This window comes from Ctenopharyngodon idella, chromosome 10 (genome assembly GCF_019924925.1).
Source record: "Ctenopharyngodon idella isolate HZGC_01 chromosome 10, HZGC01, whole genome shotgun sequence".
Lineage (NCBI taxonomy): Eukaryota > Metazoa > Chordata > Actinopteri > Cypriniformes > Xenocyprididae > Ctenopharyngodon > Ctenopharyngodon idella.
The window spans coordinates 44,890,966-44,909,789 of NC_067229.1; the positions used below are offsets into that span (position 1 = coordinate 44,890,966).

Below are 18,824 nucleotides of genomic sequence, written 5' to 3' on the forward strand. Positions count from 1 at the left end.
TGAACCTCAATGGTTCTCACACATCAGGCGAACATGCTAGAGCTTCTGTTCACCACAACTGATGTGTGAGGTGATGACTGTTTAATAAAAGCCTAAATTCAATCTGTTCATCATATGAAGTGATCGAGTCTCTTGAGAAAATTTGAACTAAACCGCTCAATTCATATGGATTAGTTTTACGATCTCTTTATGAACTTTTTGAAGAGTCAAAGTGTGAGTTGCGTAGTTGTCTATGGAGGGACAAAAAGCTCTCAGATTTCATTAAAAATATCTTCATTTGTGTTCTGAAGATAAACGAAAGTCTTATGGGTTTGGAACAACATGAGGATGAGTAAATGATGACAGAATTTTCATTTTTGGGTGAACTACCCTTTAAGTATCAACTTTGTTTCAGATGTTTCTGCTTAATAGCCACTAGAGAAAAAAAAACAACATAAAAAAGACACTTATATAAAACTTATTAAAATAATGTAGATAACACAGTTCAGATAATTTGTTTTTGAAAGAATTTAATGAGAAATACTTGAGTTCATAGTGAAATCTCTGACTTGCCATTGCAGATGTTAAGATGGCTTCTGAAACTCTAAAGGAAACAAATGGCAGATTTTTTCCCCATTTAATCTCATTGTCATCTATGAGACATAACCGTGATTTCCTTTTTTAATTCATTTAGATGGTTCTTTTAAAGTTTATGCAGTTTTGCTGTGACATTCTAGCGTGCCATGATGGATCATTGAGCACATCGCCTGAAAAGGTTATAATTATTCAATTAAATCAGAATTAATTAAATGAAGAGCCACCATGGCTAACCCTCATTCAACAGACGACAGTATCTCTATGGCTGGATAATCTTTAGGAACATGCCAGAACTGATCAAACACAACACTGCATTTTAAATTAATTTACTCACTTAAATGACTCCATGAAGATGAAAACCTTTTATTCATGAGTATGCAAACAGTGAGAACATTGGTGCTTTTAAAAGTATAATTGCTCTGAACAATTGCATAATTGTGCATATTAAACAGCTTTACACATAAAATCGAACATGACTACAACCCTCATTCTTAATTATATTTTCATGAAATAACATTTAGCTTGATTAAAATGTTGTGGATTTTAATCCTAGCTGAGCATCCGGTGAGATTTACTCAAGGTTTTGATATCATATTTTACCATTCAGGATTAATAAGCATGGTCTTCAGTGTCACATGATCTTTCAGAAATCATTCTAACATGCTGATTAAATGCTCAATTATTATGAATTATTATTGATGCTCTATTACCAATAATGATTCTTATTATGTTTGAAAAAAGTTTTTGCTGCTTAATATTTTTGTGCATTTTTTCAATGATTCTTTGATAAAAAGGATGAAAAGAACAGCATTTATTTGAAATAGAAATATTTTGTAAAAAAAATATAAATATCTTTACTGTCACTTTATTACAATTTAATGCATCCTTGCTGAATAAAATGATTAATTTCTTAAAAAAAAAAAAAAAAAAAAATATATATATATATATATATATATATGTATATATAAAACTTACCCCAAAATTTAAAATTTTTCCGCAAAAAAAATATGAAGTAGCACAACTTTTCTGTTAACATTGATAATAATTAGCTCTTTCTTAAGCAGCAAATCATCATATTAGAATGATTTCTGAAGGATCATGTGACACTGAAGACTGGAGTAATGATGCTGAAAACTCAGCTTTAATCACAGGAATAAATTACATTTTAAAATATATTAAAATACAAAACAGTTATTTTAAATTATAATAATATTTCACAATATTACTGCTTTTACTGTATGTTTGATCAAAAAACTAAAAATACAGCCTTTGTGATCTTAAGAGACTTCTTTCAAAAACTTTAAAAAATCTGAATTATGACCACCAGTTTATATTTCTCCTCAGTATTTTCAAAACACAACCAAGATTTCCATTAATTCTTCTGAGCTATGAAAAAGCAACCTCTGAGCAATAAAATGCCTATTTATACGCAACATTTTCAAAAATTAATTATTTAACGCCGTCTCATCAGTCATCACACATGAAAGTGCAAAGAGTCAACAACCTTTTTTCATAAGAAATTGACCATCTAGAGCATCCTTGTGTTGTTTGGTTCACCGAGTCCTTTGAGATGATGAATTGTTGTATAACAGCTGTTAAAAGGTACATTATGTTCAAATAAGCAACCTCTGCATTTGATTAATAGTGTTTTCTTTCTAATGGACGCTGTTCGGCGGCATGAACAGAGTGTGGGATGACTGACTCATGAGGCCAACATGTGGCACCATCACTATCAAACCGACTGGCTGCTTCAATCATCTAATGCATGTACAAAAAAACGCTAAGCATTGTGATTGAGTTACGACAGTTTTATCTCATTCTTTTACTGAGGTGACTTATGCAAATCATGTGTCAGAAGATACACCCTGATCCAAGCTTTTTACTAGCAGTAATAGCCTGTGTGGGCGGTGCCAATCAATGTCATTTATTAGTGGTGTTCGCAAAGGTTAGCATCACAAATACTATTTAAATAAACCACTAAGTCTGTCCATTAAATTTTAGCCTGTAACTCGTCCCGTACCGTTTGTGCTAGACATGAACCACTGATTGTGTTGTTTGTTGCTATTACTTCAAGTAAATGTACATCAGTGGAAAAACAGGTGGAAAAATACCATGCACTTACATATATTATATGTATAGGCTGATAGGTCCTTTACATGCAATCTGCAAGCAATCACAGTGGCTTGCTCAACATATAAATAGCCTGGTTAATTGTTTGCTGTAAGCTAGTCCTGCAGTGTGTTATCAGAGTTCCTCTGAAACCCTCTACCTCCCCCAGCTCCACCTGCTATGGGATTGATGTCTATTTATGCAGCAGCAGCAGCAGCACATCTTACATGCTCACAGCAGTGTCTGTGTGTCTATTAGCAGTAGCAAGTCCATACTTGCTCTGCAGCATCAGCAGCAGCGTAGCAGAACTAGTGCGACAAGACCAAATATATAAACACTGCCATATTCAATAATATCTATATCTATTTATGCAGCAACATATCATGCTCACAGCAGTATGTCTGTGAGCATTAGTAGTAGAAATTTCATACTTGCTCTGCAGCAGCAATAATCAGCAGCAGCAGCAGCGTAGCAGATCTTGTCCACCAAGACCAAAAACATAAACACTGCCATATTTATCTATCTATTTATGCAGCAGCATATCATGCTCACAGCAGTATGTTGTGTGTATGCAAGTGCATACTTGCTCTGCAGCAGCAGCAGCAGCGTAGCAGATCTAGTCCGCCAAGACCAAATACATAAACACTGCCATATTCCATAATATCTATCTATCTATCTATCTATTTATGCAGCAGCATATCATGCTCACAGCAGTATGTTTGTACATCTATTAGCAGTAGCAAGTCCATACTTGCTCTGCAGCAGCAGCAATAATCGTCATCAGCAGCAGCGTAGCAGTTCTTGTCCGCCAAGACCAAATACATACACACTGCCATTTTCCATAATATCTATCTATTTATGCAGCAGCATATCATGCTTACAGCAGTATGTCTGTGCATCTTTTAGCAGTAGCAAGTCCATACTTGCTCTGCAGCAGCAGCAGCAGCTATCATCATCAGCGTAGCAGATCTAGTCCGCCAAGACCAAACACATAAACATTGCCCTATTCAATATCTGTGTATTTATGCAGCAGCAGCATATCTTACATGCTCACATACTTGCTCTGCAGCAGCAGTGTAGCAGATCTAGTTCTAGCAAAAAAACTTTATAAAATTCATACACTACACGGCATAAGTACGTAGTGTATAAGTGCATTGTATCATTTAGTGCATCATTTGGGACACAACTTTACAGACTGTATGTGCAAGTATTACTCATACTTTCTTCATAAAATTAATTTTCATTTTCACTGATATGCATCACGGAAACAATTCTTATCACTTTCTCAGAACGAAATAGAAACGCAATCTTTTAGCCACAAACCATGAATTACAGGAGGTGAAGTGTGAGAGCAGCGCACCAACATCCTGTCCCATATCGCTGGTTTATTCCCCTCGCTGTAGTATACAGAGGCATGCGTTACAGCCAATGGCAATTTCCTGCCAAGCATTCAGCAGCTCTTTAACAAATGATGCATGTAAAAATGAACCCAACATGATTACATAAATGAATTATGGGACAGACCTTAGACTGAATATGCTGAAGCCAGTCTAGATAACTAGAGCTGTGGAAGTAAATTCAGATGCATAGCTTGCTTTAACAGCTCTTAATAGCGCCCGAGAAAGCCCCATTCTCATGCTCTGATCCAGTCTGTAAACACCGCCTTTGAGTATGTGATTGTGGAATGCATTCGCTCAGCCCAGCTCCCTAATTAACTCGCAGCAAGAGGCTTCCAGACAATCTGAAGTGATAAGACACTGAAAAGACAACTATAGTGGGAGGACAAAATGATTATCATAAATTTAAGAATCTCAGAATATTGGAACTGAGCAAACTGATTATTTTCAGGACAAAAATACAAGCGATACGTTCACATTTTCTGATGAAAATATGAGTGGTGCCACAGTTGTATAGTGCTGCTATAGAAGTAGAAGCACTAAAAGGTGCTCTGAACGTTCATATTGGATGTTGCTTGTAATGCGTTACTTGTAACGTCAAAAAAGTAACCTGATTACATAATGCATGTTACTTGTAAATCTGAACACATGATGCATGTTACTTGTAATGCGTTACTTGTAACATCAAAAAAAGTAATCTGATTACAAAATGCACGTTACTTGTAAATCTGATTACATAATGCATGTTACTTGTAATGCATTACTTGAAACATCAAAAAAGTAATCTGATTACATAATGCATGTTACTTGTAAATCTGAACACATAGTGGATGTTGCTTGTAATGCGTTACTTGTAACATCAAAAAAGTAATCTGATTACAAAATGCACGTTACTTGTAAATCTGATTACATAATGCATGTCACTTGTAATGCATTTATTGTAACATTAAGAAGTAATGTGATTACGTAATGCATGTTACTTGTAATGCATTACTTAAAGCATCAAAAAAGTAATCTGATTACATAGTGGATGTTGCTTGTAATGCGTTACATGTAACATCAAAAAAGTAATCTGATTACATAATGCATGTTACTTGTAAATCTGAACACATGATGCATGTTACTTGTAATGCATTACTTGTAACATCAAAAAAGTAATCTGATTACATAGTGGATGTTGCTTGTAATGCGTTACATGTAACATCAAAAAAGTAATCTGATTACATAATCCGTGTCACTTGTAAATCTGATTACATAATGCATGTTACTTGTAATGCATTTATTGTAACATTAAAAAGTAATGTGATTACGTAATGCATGTTACTTGTAATGCATTACTTAAAGCATCAAAAAAGTAATCTGATTACATAGTGGATGTTGGTTGTAATGAGTTACTTGTAACATCAAAAAAAAGTAATCTGATTACATAATCCATGTCACAGGTAAATCTGATTACATAATGCATGTTACTTGTAATGCATTTATTGTAACATTAAAAAGTAATGTGATTACGTAATGCATGTTACTTGTAATGCATTACTTGAAGCATCAAAAAAGTAATCTGATTACATAGTGGATGTTGGTTGTAATGCGTTACTTGTAGCATCAAAAAAGTAATCTGATTACATAATGCATGTTACTTGTAAATCTGAACACATGATGCATGTTACTTGTAATGCATTACTTGTAACATCAAAAAAGTAATCTGATTACAAAATGCACGTTACTTGTAAATCTGATTACATAATGCATCTTACTTGTAATGCGTTACTTGTAACATCAAAAAACTAATCTGATTAAGTAATGCTTGTAATGTGTTACTTTACTCATTACATCAAGCAAAAAGTTTAAGTCTGATCACTTAGAAAAGTAATAGCACACCTCTGCTTCACAAGCTGAGGTATGTGTAGGATTAAGTTATGCAGAAAATTGAAATACTTGGAGTAAGTGATTTGAACAAACCTCTAACCCTAAGTAAACACTACTAATTAGAAATGCTACTTCAAGCCCTAAACAACCACTTTTGATGCTCTAATTTGATTTCATCAACAGCCCCACAATGCATTAACTAAAAAATATGTCAAAGGGCCTTAAGTCTTGTCAGTGTGGCAAAAAGTAGTCAGACATATGCATGCAAAAAAATTGGCATAATTTGTCTTGTTCATAAAGGTTTGTTGTTTTCATTATAAAACTGAACCCAGCAGCCCTCATAATCAACGTCTTTGCTTCTGAAGTCTGTGTACAAAAACGTTCCACCTAGGCCCCTTTGGCAGCATCTGTTTCTGCCGCTTCAAAAAGAGGAAGGGACACTTGAGATTGCAGGGGAAAGCAGCGTTTCACAAAATTAACATGCAACTGGATGGATGAAAATATGAACAGCTGCAAACAGCAGACTTTGCTACAGATGTAATGAAGGGATTCAAAGTGTCACAGAGATGCAGATGGTTGTGTGTTCATTCCTCAGACGACTGCAGGTAATAAACTGCATGAAGGAACTTCATTTCTTCCACCGTGCAAAAAACCATAGAACATCAGCTTGCATATCTATCTTGAAGCAAAACGTAGAATATGATTAATATGTTATCAGCTGAATTCTGCCTTAAACTCAAGGTCTGTGGTCATGATAGACAAGCACCATTCTAAGAAGACCAAAAAAATTAGCAGACACCTTATCACAGAAACAAGGTTTCATAACGCCTTTCAGCCCAACTGAAACTAGCTGCTGTGTGTGGGAACAAACAACCAAACAAACATGTATTCACACACACACACACACACACACACACACACAGATGTCATGAATTTTTGAAAACAATCTGCAGAGACACATTATCAAACTTACACACCAGTCGGCAGAAATTATTCAGCAAAATATGTAGATGACTCAAATGTAAATTTATTTTCACAAACACAGTTACAACAACAGCTTATTTCAGCAGGATGCTTAATGGAACCAAATTTGGAGAAGCAGTTTTATTGTCAAAGACGTGATGGTGCATGCCAAGCTCCACTTCTCTGCACTCACTCTCACACACTCTCTCACACACACACACACACACAAAAGCACAAAAATAACAAAAGTCTTATCAGGATGCATTAATCAGTGCACAATTCATTTACATAATTGCCCCTTTTTTCTTTACACAAAAAACACTGGGAGATAGCCCAGAGCATCCAACTGCAGACACAACATCCATTACTTTCAATCAGAATCCATCAAATTAAGCAAAAACAGAGACCAAGAAGACTCTTCTTGAAAATCCAAGGAAATCCATGTCATTCATTAGTTAAAATCTGACAACAACCAAAACATCAGACAAGACCATGCTTTTGATCTAAACAGATTCAATTTTAAAGCTAGATAAAGCCATACATTTTGCTATGCATTTGCTTTATTTTCCTCTCACCCCAGAGAATGAAGCCTCTCTTGGGTTTTAAGAGCTTTGGCACTTTCCCAGAGAGGTGAAGTGCTCTGAAATCTTCTCATATCCAGCGGAGCCAGAGGTGTCTCCAAGAAAGAGCCGCATTGTCTTTGAAAGTAAACTGGAAAGGTCACAACAAACAGCCTGAAGGCCAGAGAGTTTCCAGAAAGAGACCCCGACAATCACGTGAGTTCCTCATGTGTGATGTGGCACCTCAGCTGATAGAATGCAAAAACGAATGGAATGCGTGCTGACGCTGATAAATATGCTCGGTTCAAGATAAGGAACTGCTGATGAAATAAAAGTCATTAAATTCTCAAGAGAATAGTAAATAAAAGTTATTTAAATGTCTAAATAAAGAGGAAGCCATTGTGCAATTCTCAAAAATGTATTTATCCTTAAGAATGAATTTCAAAACCAGTCAAAAAAAAAAAAAAAAAGGTCATATTTCACCCCAAAATCAAAAGAAGCAAGAAGTTATATTTTGCTTAAATGGTTAGGTTCACCCAAAAATGAAAATAATTTCATTTATTACTCACCCTCATGTTGTTCCACACCCGTAAGACCTTCGTTCATCTTCAGAACACAAATTAGGATATTTTTGATGAAATCCGATGGCTCAGTGAGGCCTGCATAGCCAGCAATGTCACTGAACCTCTCAAGATCCAAAAAACGTACTAAAAACATTTAAAACAGTTCATGTGAGTACAGTGGTTCTACCTTAATATCATAAAGCGACGAGAATACTTTTTGTGCGGCAAAAAAAAAAAAAAACCAAAATAAGGACTTTTCAACAATATCTAGTGATGGCCGATTTCAAAACACTGCTTCGGAGCTTTACGAATCTTTTGTTTTGAAATCGCCCATTGCTAGATATTGTTGAAAAGTTATTTTGTTTTTTTTTTTGGCACACAAAAAGTATTCTCGTCGCGTTGAACCACTGTACTCACATGAACTGTTTTAAATATGTCTTTAGTAGCTTTCTGGATCTTGAGAGGTTCAGTAACATTGCTGGCAATAGAGGCCTCACTGAGCCATCAGATTTCATCAAAAATATCTTAATTTGTGTTCTGAAGATGAACGAAGGTCTTACGGGAGTAGAACGACATGAGGGTGAATAATAAATGACATTATTTTCACTTTTGGGTGAACTAACCCTTTAAAGGCACAATATGTAGTTTTTGGCCACTAGAGGTTGCTTATTAAAAACAAAGGCATAGCTTGATGACGCCTTGATTTTGCGGAATCATGGGAGGTGTTGTCTTCACGTCTACAGCCGGTGGAAAAGAATCGGGACGTGACTCGGGCAGAAATCATGTTCATGGATGAGATTTTTAACGTTATTGTAGTATGAAGCAGAGCAGGGTCGAGTGCTCTGTGAGCAGAAACGAGGCCACTGGAGCGATTGCTAATGAGAGACGAACGCGTCACATTGCTCGAGAGCAGTGGAGCTTTTATTATGCCACAGTCGCTGCTTCCGCTTCTTCCAGTCAAACGTATGTGGGGTAATGCCGCGACATTTTTTATTATATTAGATACATTTGTGTGTTGAAAGTTGTTATAGTGCTACTCTGTGCGTTCGCTCAGCGGCTACTATGAGACACTTGTTGCACACTGCAGTAAACTAGATTGATATTAGTCATGGTAAAACATGGGACTCGCGGTAAATCAAGAAAACAATATTTAAACAGTAAGACTTACTGTGTTGAGCTATATAACATGATTAGTTTTCCGTCGATGAATGTATCCAAACAGTTGTTCACCTGTCTAATAAAACACATAATAAAGCATCTTTGGTGTTTCCATGGTTTCTACAATATAAAACTGGAAATCGAGAGTAATGTGGGTATGATGTCATTGATAGGCGACGCACGGACATGGTCAGTGTCCTGGTTAAAATTGCTTATTTCTCTGGATTTAAACATTCTTGGAAACATTTGGGATAATGTATGTACATTCTGATTGTTCTAATGGTTTTTGGATCAGAAAATCTTACATGTTGTGCCTTTAAATACAAAATCATTGTTAGTGGTCCAGCATTTTTGCTTTGAGATATTTTGACATAATAAAAGGACAAAAAAAATAAATAAATAAAAATAAATTTCCATATGCTTTTTCTAAAACCCTGCCATCCAAAAATATTTATAAAGACTCAAGGTAATCCTGAACATGCAAAGTGATACACACACAGAGATTACCGATTGGCTACTTTCTTTGATTGGAAAATGAGAAGGGAAAAAAAAAAAAAAAAAAAAAAAAGAGACTTTGGTAATTCAATAAAATGTCAGATATAGGCCTACTTTCATTCTTACAACTTAATTTATATACTGTTTATATTTTTTATTGCAAATAAATAAAAGCATTTTTATTTTATTTTAGGTAAAATGGGGGGAATAGAAAAATATAAAATTTAATTACTATAATAAATAATCCAAAAGTGAAATTTTTGAAACCGAGAATTTGGCCAAAAACACCTTTACATTTTCATTATTTTGATGTCACATTGCTATAAATCAATATGTGAAACAGTTAGGGTAAAATATGACGACTCGGACAGTTTCACCTATAAAGGAAACAGTAACACTTTACTATATAAAACTGCTTTTCAGGAGTGTTCGATTTCAGAAAGAACAGTCCTTACACTTTTTACACAGAATCTTTTTGAAGGCTTTACGGAAGTCCCTGTTAAAGATGGTGTAGATGAGCGGGTTCAGGGCACTGTTGCAGTAGCCGATCCAGAAGAAGAATGTAAAAAGTGCATCCGGCACTTTACAAGCCTTTGGACAAATGGCCTGCAAGCTGTAGGTGAAGAAGAACGGGAACCAGCAGACGACAAAAACCCCAATGACGACCGCGAGGACAAAGGTGAAACGCTTCTCGCGGATGATCATGGCTTTTCTCTTGGTGTTCGGAGTTCCTGCTAGTTTCATGTTGGAAGAGGCCAGCTGGCTGCCCTTAGACGTAGCGATGACATTCTGGTAAGGCTGGGTCATTGAGGAAGTCTGGTGTCCGCGCTCCAGCGCCCCCACATTGGAGGTTGTCCCATTGGCATTATGTCCCCCTACTACCTCGACATCCGAGCCAGAGCTTGAGCTGTCCTCTTTGTTGTCCTTGCACCTCCTTGAGCGTTTCATCCGCTGCCGACGTTCTACTGCAGCCTGAGGCTGGTTTATGGCTTCTGATCTGGAAGCAGCCTGATTGGGATCATTCACAGAGTCAACACCTCCCTGGATTTTGCTGCTCTGCACCACCCCTCCCGACGTGACGCTGCCTGCGCCGTCTTTTCTTTGCTCTCCTGGAGGACATCGAGTGTGCTTTTTGGCAATCTGATAGATGCGAACGTACACCAGAATCATGATGAGGCACGGGGCAAAGAAAGACCCGATGGAGGAGTACAAGATGTACCATACATCCTCGTTGAGTTTGCACTCTGGGCCGCACCCATTCTTCTGCTCCTGGGTCTTATTCATGGAGACCAGTGGGGGGAAAGAGATGACGGCGGAAATGAGCCACACAACCACGATGGCGGCCTTGATCCTGCGAGGGGTGCGTTGGGTGGCGTACTGCACTGGCCGGGAGATGGACAGGTAGCGGTCCAGGCTGATGGCGCACAGATGTATGATGGAAGACGTGCAGAAGAGCACATCCAGCGCCAAGATGATCTCGCACCAAAACGATTCGAAGTACCAGTAGCCCATCAGCTCATTGGCCAGGGAGAACGGGATGATCAAGGTGGCCACCAGGATGTCTGCCGCAGCCAGAGACACCAGGAAAAGGTTCTGAGGTCCTCGCAAAGAGCGGCATGTCAGGACAGCGATGATCACCATGATGTTCCCAAAGATGGTGAAGAGCATGATGAGAGTCATTGCGGTGGCAAACACAGCTGTGACTTCAGGGGAATAAGAATTGCATGTACTGAGATTTTCTCCTCCTGGGCTACTGGTGCTTTGAGGGGTCATATTTAAGTTCCAAGGCTAGACAGAGAAGTGCAAAGCAGTCTTTGATGTAGACTTGTATCCTAGCGTAATCCTTCCAAAGACTTTCTTTGCTTTAGAAAATTGCTGAAAGTGAAAGGTGTCTTTATAGCAAAGAATGACATCCTCCAGGTACTTCCTTTGGCAAATCTCAAGAGAGAGAGAGAAAAAAAAAAAAAAAAAAAAACTAATCAAAATAATGCATTTGCATTAAAAGGGGGTCGTGCAGTCCGTTCACTTCAAAAATAAATCCGCAAAATTACTCTTTTTGCAGAGGCAAAAATTCTTAAAGTAAAGCAAAACATGCATAACTGCAAAAACCTGTCATTATTAATAAAAACAATGCGGCATTAACTTACCACAGCATATGCCCAACATCTTTTAGTCACTCAAATTACACAAAAGTCTCGTGTACTGATCTTGTCCAAAAATACGGCAGCGCGCACTTGGAGACACGCACGGACACTAGCGCGTCAAAACAAAATACACATTTTCAGGCAGCAAAAGCTAAGGAACTGAAAATACATAAATATAAAACTAATTTAAACATAACAGTTCCGCGGAGTTATGATTGTCCGAAGAGCTCTGAAAGCCTCTCGATGAGTGAAAAGGCTCACCATCTCCAAACACGCGCACCAGTCATGCCAAAACTACAGTTCCTCAAATACCAACGATTATTAAGAGAAATGATCTTTGCATAAACATTTCCATATCAGAGAAAAATCCACAAAGGAAAGCTCCAGTCTTTAAGACTTTAAATAATTGTTTTTAATATTTTAAAATAGACTTTCTCAGTATCAACTGAATAAAAACAAAGTCCTTCCATTCGTTTCTCAAATTTCTTTTCCTAGACGTTTCACAGAGCTTTGCGCATCGGTCACCGGAATGAACTGACTTGAGTTTATAACTGAGCGCGCCTCTTTGTGTCCCCCCGCCATGACGTCAGGCAGATATACTCATCATGACCTCACGTCAGAATTACTCCTAAACGTCCAGATTTAAGAATTACAATCTTATCAGTTTTCACAATAATAGCTTTGAGTGGCTCAAAAGGAAGTCGCATTTAAAAAAAAAAAAAAAAAAAAAAAAAATTTGGCGGAAAAGCAAGTGAAACCGCAAAGATAACTTCAATTTAACTTCTTTCAACTTGATAAGCGTTCTAAAAACGCGCGAGAAGCCGCAAACAGCGCGAGTGCAGCGATCAAAGTCAACAGCACAGTGCGTATTTACAAAGAAAAACAAAGGAAAGGAAGCGGAGTAGACACTGAAAAATTCCAACCTTTCTAGTATTTACCAGTCCGTTGTTAAAGGTTACGAAGAGTAGGCTACAATTTACTAGAATCACTACTGATGATTTTACAACACAAGACGACGATATCAGATGAACTGCAACACATTCATCTCTCCAGACATGAAAGGGGATTGTAATTAGTACGCTGGTGAAAGTAACAAATTCATTTAAGATCCCAAAAGAAAAACACTACACTGCAATATTCTATAGAATTGGTGTAAATGAAGTGGTCTGTATATCTGTACCTCATACTTCTTTTTGACAACACTTCACATTACTCTCCTCACTGCAAAAAATGCTGTTCTTACTTAGAATTTTTGTCTTGTTTCCAGTCCAAATATCTAAAAATTCTTAGATCAAGAAGCATTTTCTTGACAAGTAAAAATTATTTTCTTGTTTTTAGGAAAAATAAGTCAAAATTAAGTGAGTTTTTCCTTAAAACAAGCAAAATAATCTGCCAATGGGGTAAGCAAAATAATCTTAATCCAAACTGAAAACAAGATTATATACCTTATTTTTGGTTTGATATAAGATTATTTTGCTTGCCCCACTGGCAGATTATTTTGCTTGTTTTAAAGGAAAAACTCACTTAATTTTGACTTATTTTTTCTGAAAACAAGAAAATAATTTTTACTTGTCAAGAAAAATGCTTCTTGATTTAAGAACTTTAAGATATTTTGACTAGAAACAAGACTTTTTGCAGTGCTACTAGAAGAGACAAACAAAGGGGGGAAAACAGTGAACAGTGACTACCACCTACTGGACAAAACTTAAAAATGACATTAAGATCTAGAATTGTGGACTGGAGGACCTGTCAATGTATTCATTTTAAATCCGACAGCAATATAATTGCCATAAATTCACAACAAGCCATCCATATTTTGATTTTCAAACCTTTATTTATCCTCTTAGATTCAGAACTCCTCTGTGATAAAGAAACCATTCGAGACAGTCAAACAGAGCAGTTGGATGAATCATGATGCTGCTCGGTCCTCTTCTGTCTTATCTGAAACGAAGAAAGACGATTAATTCAGGAAGAGAAGCTCCAACTCTCAAATGTCAAAACCATGGTACAATGGCAAGGAAAAAATAAAAAAATAACCACATCATGCTTTTATAGCTACTGCTATCAATCCAGTTCACTTCCTCTCATCAGACTGATCACATCATATCTACATACAGTACGTTTCCTCAATCATATTGCATATCCTGCCTTATTATTCATATATTTCTGGGCGTATGGTAAAAGCACATATTAAGACATACCACAGTGGTACAGCTTCCGGAGCTTTTGCACATCCAGATCACTCAAGTAAGCCCTCTGGCCGATCTTTACCGCGCTCTCTTTGGGCAGAATTGTAGGTTTTCCATTGCTAGAGAAATAATTGCTGCAAAACAGAATACTAGTGAAATGTTTGACCAGCCAAACACACATCATACATATGATTTTACACACTTAAAAGGGTTACGTTTCGACTGGAACACATACTCTCCATAATGCAAAATTGATCCCAGATCATACTTCAGACCGAGAGTGTTCCCTTCTTTCTTCATAAAATTGTCCTCTTTCCCTGTAAATTAAAAAGCAGTCAGTACAACCAATGACCAACTGACTTGTTAATTACTTTACCACCTTTACCAGAACACACATAATTTTAATTTCAATTAACTTTGAAACTAAGAAATGATGGCATAACATTATGACCACCTTCCTAATATTGAGTTGGTCCCACTTTTGCTGCCAAATCAGCCCTGACCCGTCGAGGCATGGACTCCACTAGACCCCTGAAGGTGTGCTGTGGTATCTGGCACCAAGATGTTAGCAGCAGATCCTTTAAGTCCTGTAAGTTGTGAGGTGGAGCCTCCATGGATCGGACTTGTTTGTTCAGCACATCCCACAAATGCTGAATTGGATTGAGATCTGGGGAATTTGGAGGCCAAGTCAACACCTCAAACCATTCCTGAACCATTTTTGCTTTGTGGCAGGGTGGATTATCCTGCTGAAAGAGGCCACAGCCACCAGGGAATACCGTTTCCATGAAAGGGTGTACATGGTCTGCGACAATGCTTAGGTAGGTGGTACGTGTCAAAGTAACATCCACATGGATGGCAGGACCCAAGGTTTCCCGCAGAACATTGCCCAAAGCATCACACTGCCTCCACCGGCTTGCCTTCTTCCCATAGTGCATCCTGGTGCCATGTGTTCCCCAGGTAAGCGACGCACACGCACCCGGACATCCACGTGACGTAAAAGAAAATGTGATTCATCAGACCAGGCCACCTTCTTCCATTGCTCCGAGGTCCAGTTCTGATGCTCACGTGTCCACTGTTGGTACTTTCGGCGGTGGACAGGGGTCAGCATCGGCACCCTGACTGGTCTGCGGCTATGCAGCTCCATACACAACAAACTGCGATGCACTGTGTATTCTGACACCTTTCTATCAGAACCAGCATTAACTTCTTGAGCAATTTGAGCTATAGTAGCTCGTCTGTTGGATCGGACCACACGGGCCAGCCTTCGCTCCCCACGTGCATCAGTGATCCTTGGCCGTCCATGATCCTGCGCCGGTTCACCACTGTTCCTTCCTTGGACCACTTTTGATAGATACTGACCACTGCAGACCGGGAACACCCCACAAGAGCTGCAGTTTTGGAGATGCTCTGACCCGGTCGTCTAGCCATCACAACTTGGCCCTTGTTCACCTGCTGCCTAATACTGTATATCCAACCCTACTAACAGGAGCCGTGATGAAGAGATAATCAGTGTTATTCACTTCACCTGTCAGTGCTCATAATGTTATGCCTGTAATTCCTATTAGAATATCAATTTATCTAGTAGAATATTATTTCAGAGGATTCTACTTGGTACTTTGACCCCATCAGAATTCCATATTATGAAAGGAATTCCATTAGAAATCCTTCAGGATTTTTTGGATAGCAGTGAAATGCTAAATGAAAGTAATATTATGCATACCAGGCACAATGTTCTCATAAACTATAGTGATATGATCACCACGGTCAAAGCGGGAATGCTCATGGTGTAAGCCGAGGGCATGAAGGATCTCGTGGCAGATGTTCCCAACCTTACAGAGTGGCCCAATCAGAACTGGCTGCTCACCCCCCATACAGCCGACGTAAGACGCACACCTTTAGGAAACAGCAAACTAGCCATTTATTTGCATCAGATTACATGTTCAGTGACAGCACTAGATGGAAAAATCTAGTGCTGAAACATACAGGGAAAGTGTCCTGACAAAGACAATGAGTAAATGTCCCAATAAATGCCTTTTTTTTCCCCCCCCCTTTTCTTTTTGTGAAACTAAAATCTGTGACTCACCCATTGCTGTACTCAAAGTGCAAGTAGTCAGTTTCATTAGTATGTGGAAGGAACTGGATGCAGGTCTTCTCAGAGATCATATTTAAGGCTTTAAGAATGTCTTCAGTCCTGTCCTCTGAAGGCCATTAACCACAAACATATACAGAAACTAAACATTATTCCTACATATAAACTTATCAAAAAAAAAAAAGGAAAAGGAAAAGAAAGGTCCTCCAAATTTCAACTGCTTTTTGTAGCAAATGTCTTATTGTGTAAATATTTGTATAACCATAAAAAGATTCAACAACTGAGACATAAACGGAAAATATTTCACAAACATTTGATGAACAGAAATGGAGTAAGTCACCGAACAGTGCTTGGGTCAATATCAAAAGTAGCTTGATATGGGGTAAAATTACCCCATGATTTACTTACCCTCAAGCCATCCTAGGAGTATATGATCTTCTTCCAGACAAACACAGGAGTTACATTAAAATACCATGGCTTTTCAAAGCTTTATAATTGTAGTGAATGGGGCTCAAGATTTTGAAGCCCCAAAAAAAAGTGCATCCATCCATCATAAAAGATCCACACAGCTCCAGAGGGTTAATGAAGGCCTTCTGAAGCGAAGCAATGGGTTCTTGTAAGAAAAATATCCATATATAAAACTAAAATAACTGCTTTCAGGAGACGGCCATACGCAAGTCCATTCGTGCCGAAAGAGTAACCCATGATGTGATGTATGACACAGGATGTAGGAGTAGCTCAAGCTTTGACGCCTCTCGTGGTTCAAACAAATAGGGCTCGGCAACAAACTCAAGGTCCTCTTCTCTTATATTGAAATCTAATTTATCTTTTTAAAAATTCTCATTTTGGATTTCTAATTCATGGCTGGTGTTTTGTTTTGCTATCCTCTGCGCTTCCACATTTGTCATGCATCAGGTCAGAGATTACTCTTTTGGCGCAAGTCGATTTGCGTAGGCCATTTGCCGGAAGATAGTTAGTTTAGTTTATAAAGTTTTAAATATGGAAAAAAAAAACCCATCACTTTATTTCAGAAGGTCTTTATTAAGCCCCTGGACCCATGTGGATATCTTTTATGATGGATGGACGCACCTTTTTTGGACTGCGAAATTTCGCTCCCCATTCACTACCATTATAAAGCTTGGAAGAGCCAGTATATTTTATATATATATATATATATATATATATATATTTTTTTTTTTTTAATTTAACTCAGATTGTATTTATCTGAAAGAAGATAAATACAAAATTATCTTTAAAATACAGTATCTTGAAAAAGGGACCTTTCTTTTTGCCGAGTTCAGATATAATCATTGAAATTACCAGTGGATATGAAGGTATTAGGGTACGAAGGTATAATATTTTGCAGAAAACATACCACCAAACATGAAGAAATCTCACCAAGAACAAAATCAATTTCATAAGGGACTGATAAATGTCCATCCACCCCGGCCCACAGTTGCTTCACTGCGTTCCTGTCACTCTAAAGAAAAGACAGAGTCTGAACCGTGTTAACAGGACAGGGGTGTTTTACACAAACATCAGGTCAGGGCAGGTTGTCACATGTGTTTTAAGGCAAGACACAACAGGTAACTAATAGATATGATATCACCATACTTCACCCCTGTTGATTTAATCACAGTACATTAAGACAATTGTTTTTGTATTAATAAATATGCAAATGAGCACTAAGAACTAATTCACATACATTTTTAGAATAGAAACCGGAGCATTGGAGCCAGGTTCAAAATTCAGATTTAAATAGAGTTAAAGGTTTTTACAAAGGAGATTTTTTTCACCATTCAAAAGGTTTTATACTGGAATAAAACAAGTTTGGTGTATGTAAATGCTGCTGAAGTGGAGATTTCTGGCTCAGCGCATGAGGAAAAAAAAAAAAAACAGCATTTAAAGATATCTTTATGCAATCTACAGATGCAAATAGATAAAGTGCAATAAACACTAAAATGTGTATTATGCATGCTTTCTTTCCACTAGTCTGAATCTGAAATAACACATGCTATCAATGCAAAATAGACCAAAATCTCAAAATGTATTAGTGCGGGGGAAAAAGGTTTACCTGTAGTGTGTTGCCTTAAATGACTACTAGTCCTAGTGTCCTGTATATAGAGAACAACACTGTGAATATAAAAGCTATAGTTTGGGCTTACAGGTAGTAAGAGATCCCCCTCCTGTACAGCGTCATCTCCCTCAAAATCTGTTAAAGACATTGACATATATATATCAGGACTAAAAGTTCTTATGGGTCATGCACGCTGTTGTCTTACCCAGCACTGTTTCACTTGGTCTTCTCAGATGAGGCTGTCCACTCTTCAACGAGTTAATATGTCCTGTGGATAAAATATATTATGTCATATACATTTTTTAGTTCAAGCTTTTATGTATTAAAAAAGAAAAACGTTTTACCTTCATCATACTGTATATCAGAGACCTTCAGTGTATCTACAGGACCTCCCTGCACTTATAAACACAAAAACAGCTTTATATCAACCTATATGCTATAACCATGAGCGTAAATTGAATATATAATGCATTCCTTTAAGAACTCATGAAAGATTTATGTGATTGGTAGAATTAATGTACCTCCACAAAAACACACAACCAGCAAAACGACCCACATCATTTAAAAAAGCCGCTAACTTGTGGACAGAGAAAAATAGAACATGAAACGACTAGGCAAAAGTGTCTTTTCAAACA

At 37.6% G+C, this 18,824-nt stretch overlaps 2 protein-coding genes across 4 annotated transcripts in view; both read right to left on the reverse strand.

Moving 5' to 3' along the window:
• The window catches only part of LOC127521037 (alpha-2B adrenergic receptor), a 52,106-nt gene extending 40,642 nt beyond the window's left edge, over positions 1 to 11,464 (reverse strand). For 2 of the 3 annotated variants that reach the window (XR_007932265.1, XR_007932264.1), the window contains exon 1: positions 7,490 to 11,464. Coding sequence is in view for 1 of the 3 variants with exons in the window: in XM_051909887.1 (XP_051765847.1) it covers positions 10,126 to 11,463 (1,338 nt within the window). In the remaining 2 variants the exon portion in view is untranslated. Of the gene's footprint in view, positions 1 to 6,958 lie in introns of those variants that run through there. The other variant, XM_051909887.1, reaches the window with a different exon arrangement.
• A 23-nt stretch (positions 11,465 to 11,487) lies between these two features.
• LOC127520366 (low choriolytic enzyme) lies at positions 11,488 to 18,737 on the reverse strand (the record flags this gene model as incomplete). Its single annotated transcript, XM_051908347.1, has 11 exons — positions 11,488 to 11,628; positions 13,664 to 13,775; positions 14,036 to 14,157; positions 14,259 to 14,340; positions 15,744 to 15,916; positions 16,107 to 16,221; positions 17,511 to 17,592; positions 18,278 to 18,324; positions 18,395 to 18,457; positions 18,534 to 18,582; positions 18,711 to 18,737. Coding segments are annotated over 10 exons (792 nt in total), but the record flags the coding sequence as incomplete, so codon positions are not given.
• Positions 18,738 to 18,824: the final 87 nt, after the last annotated feature.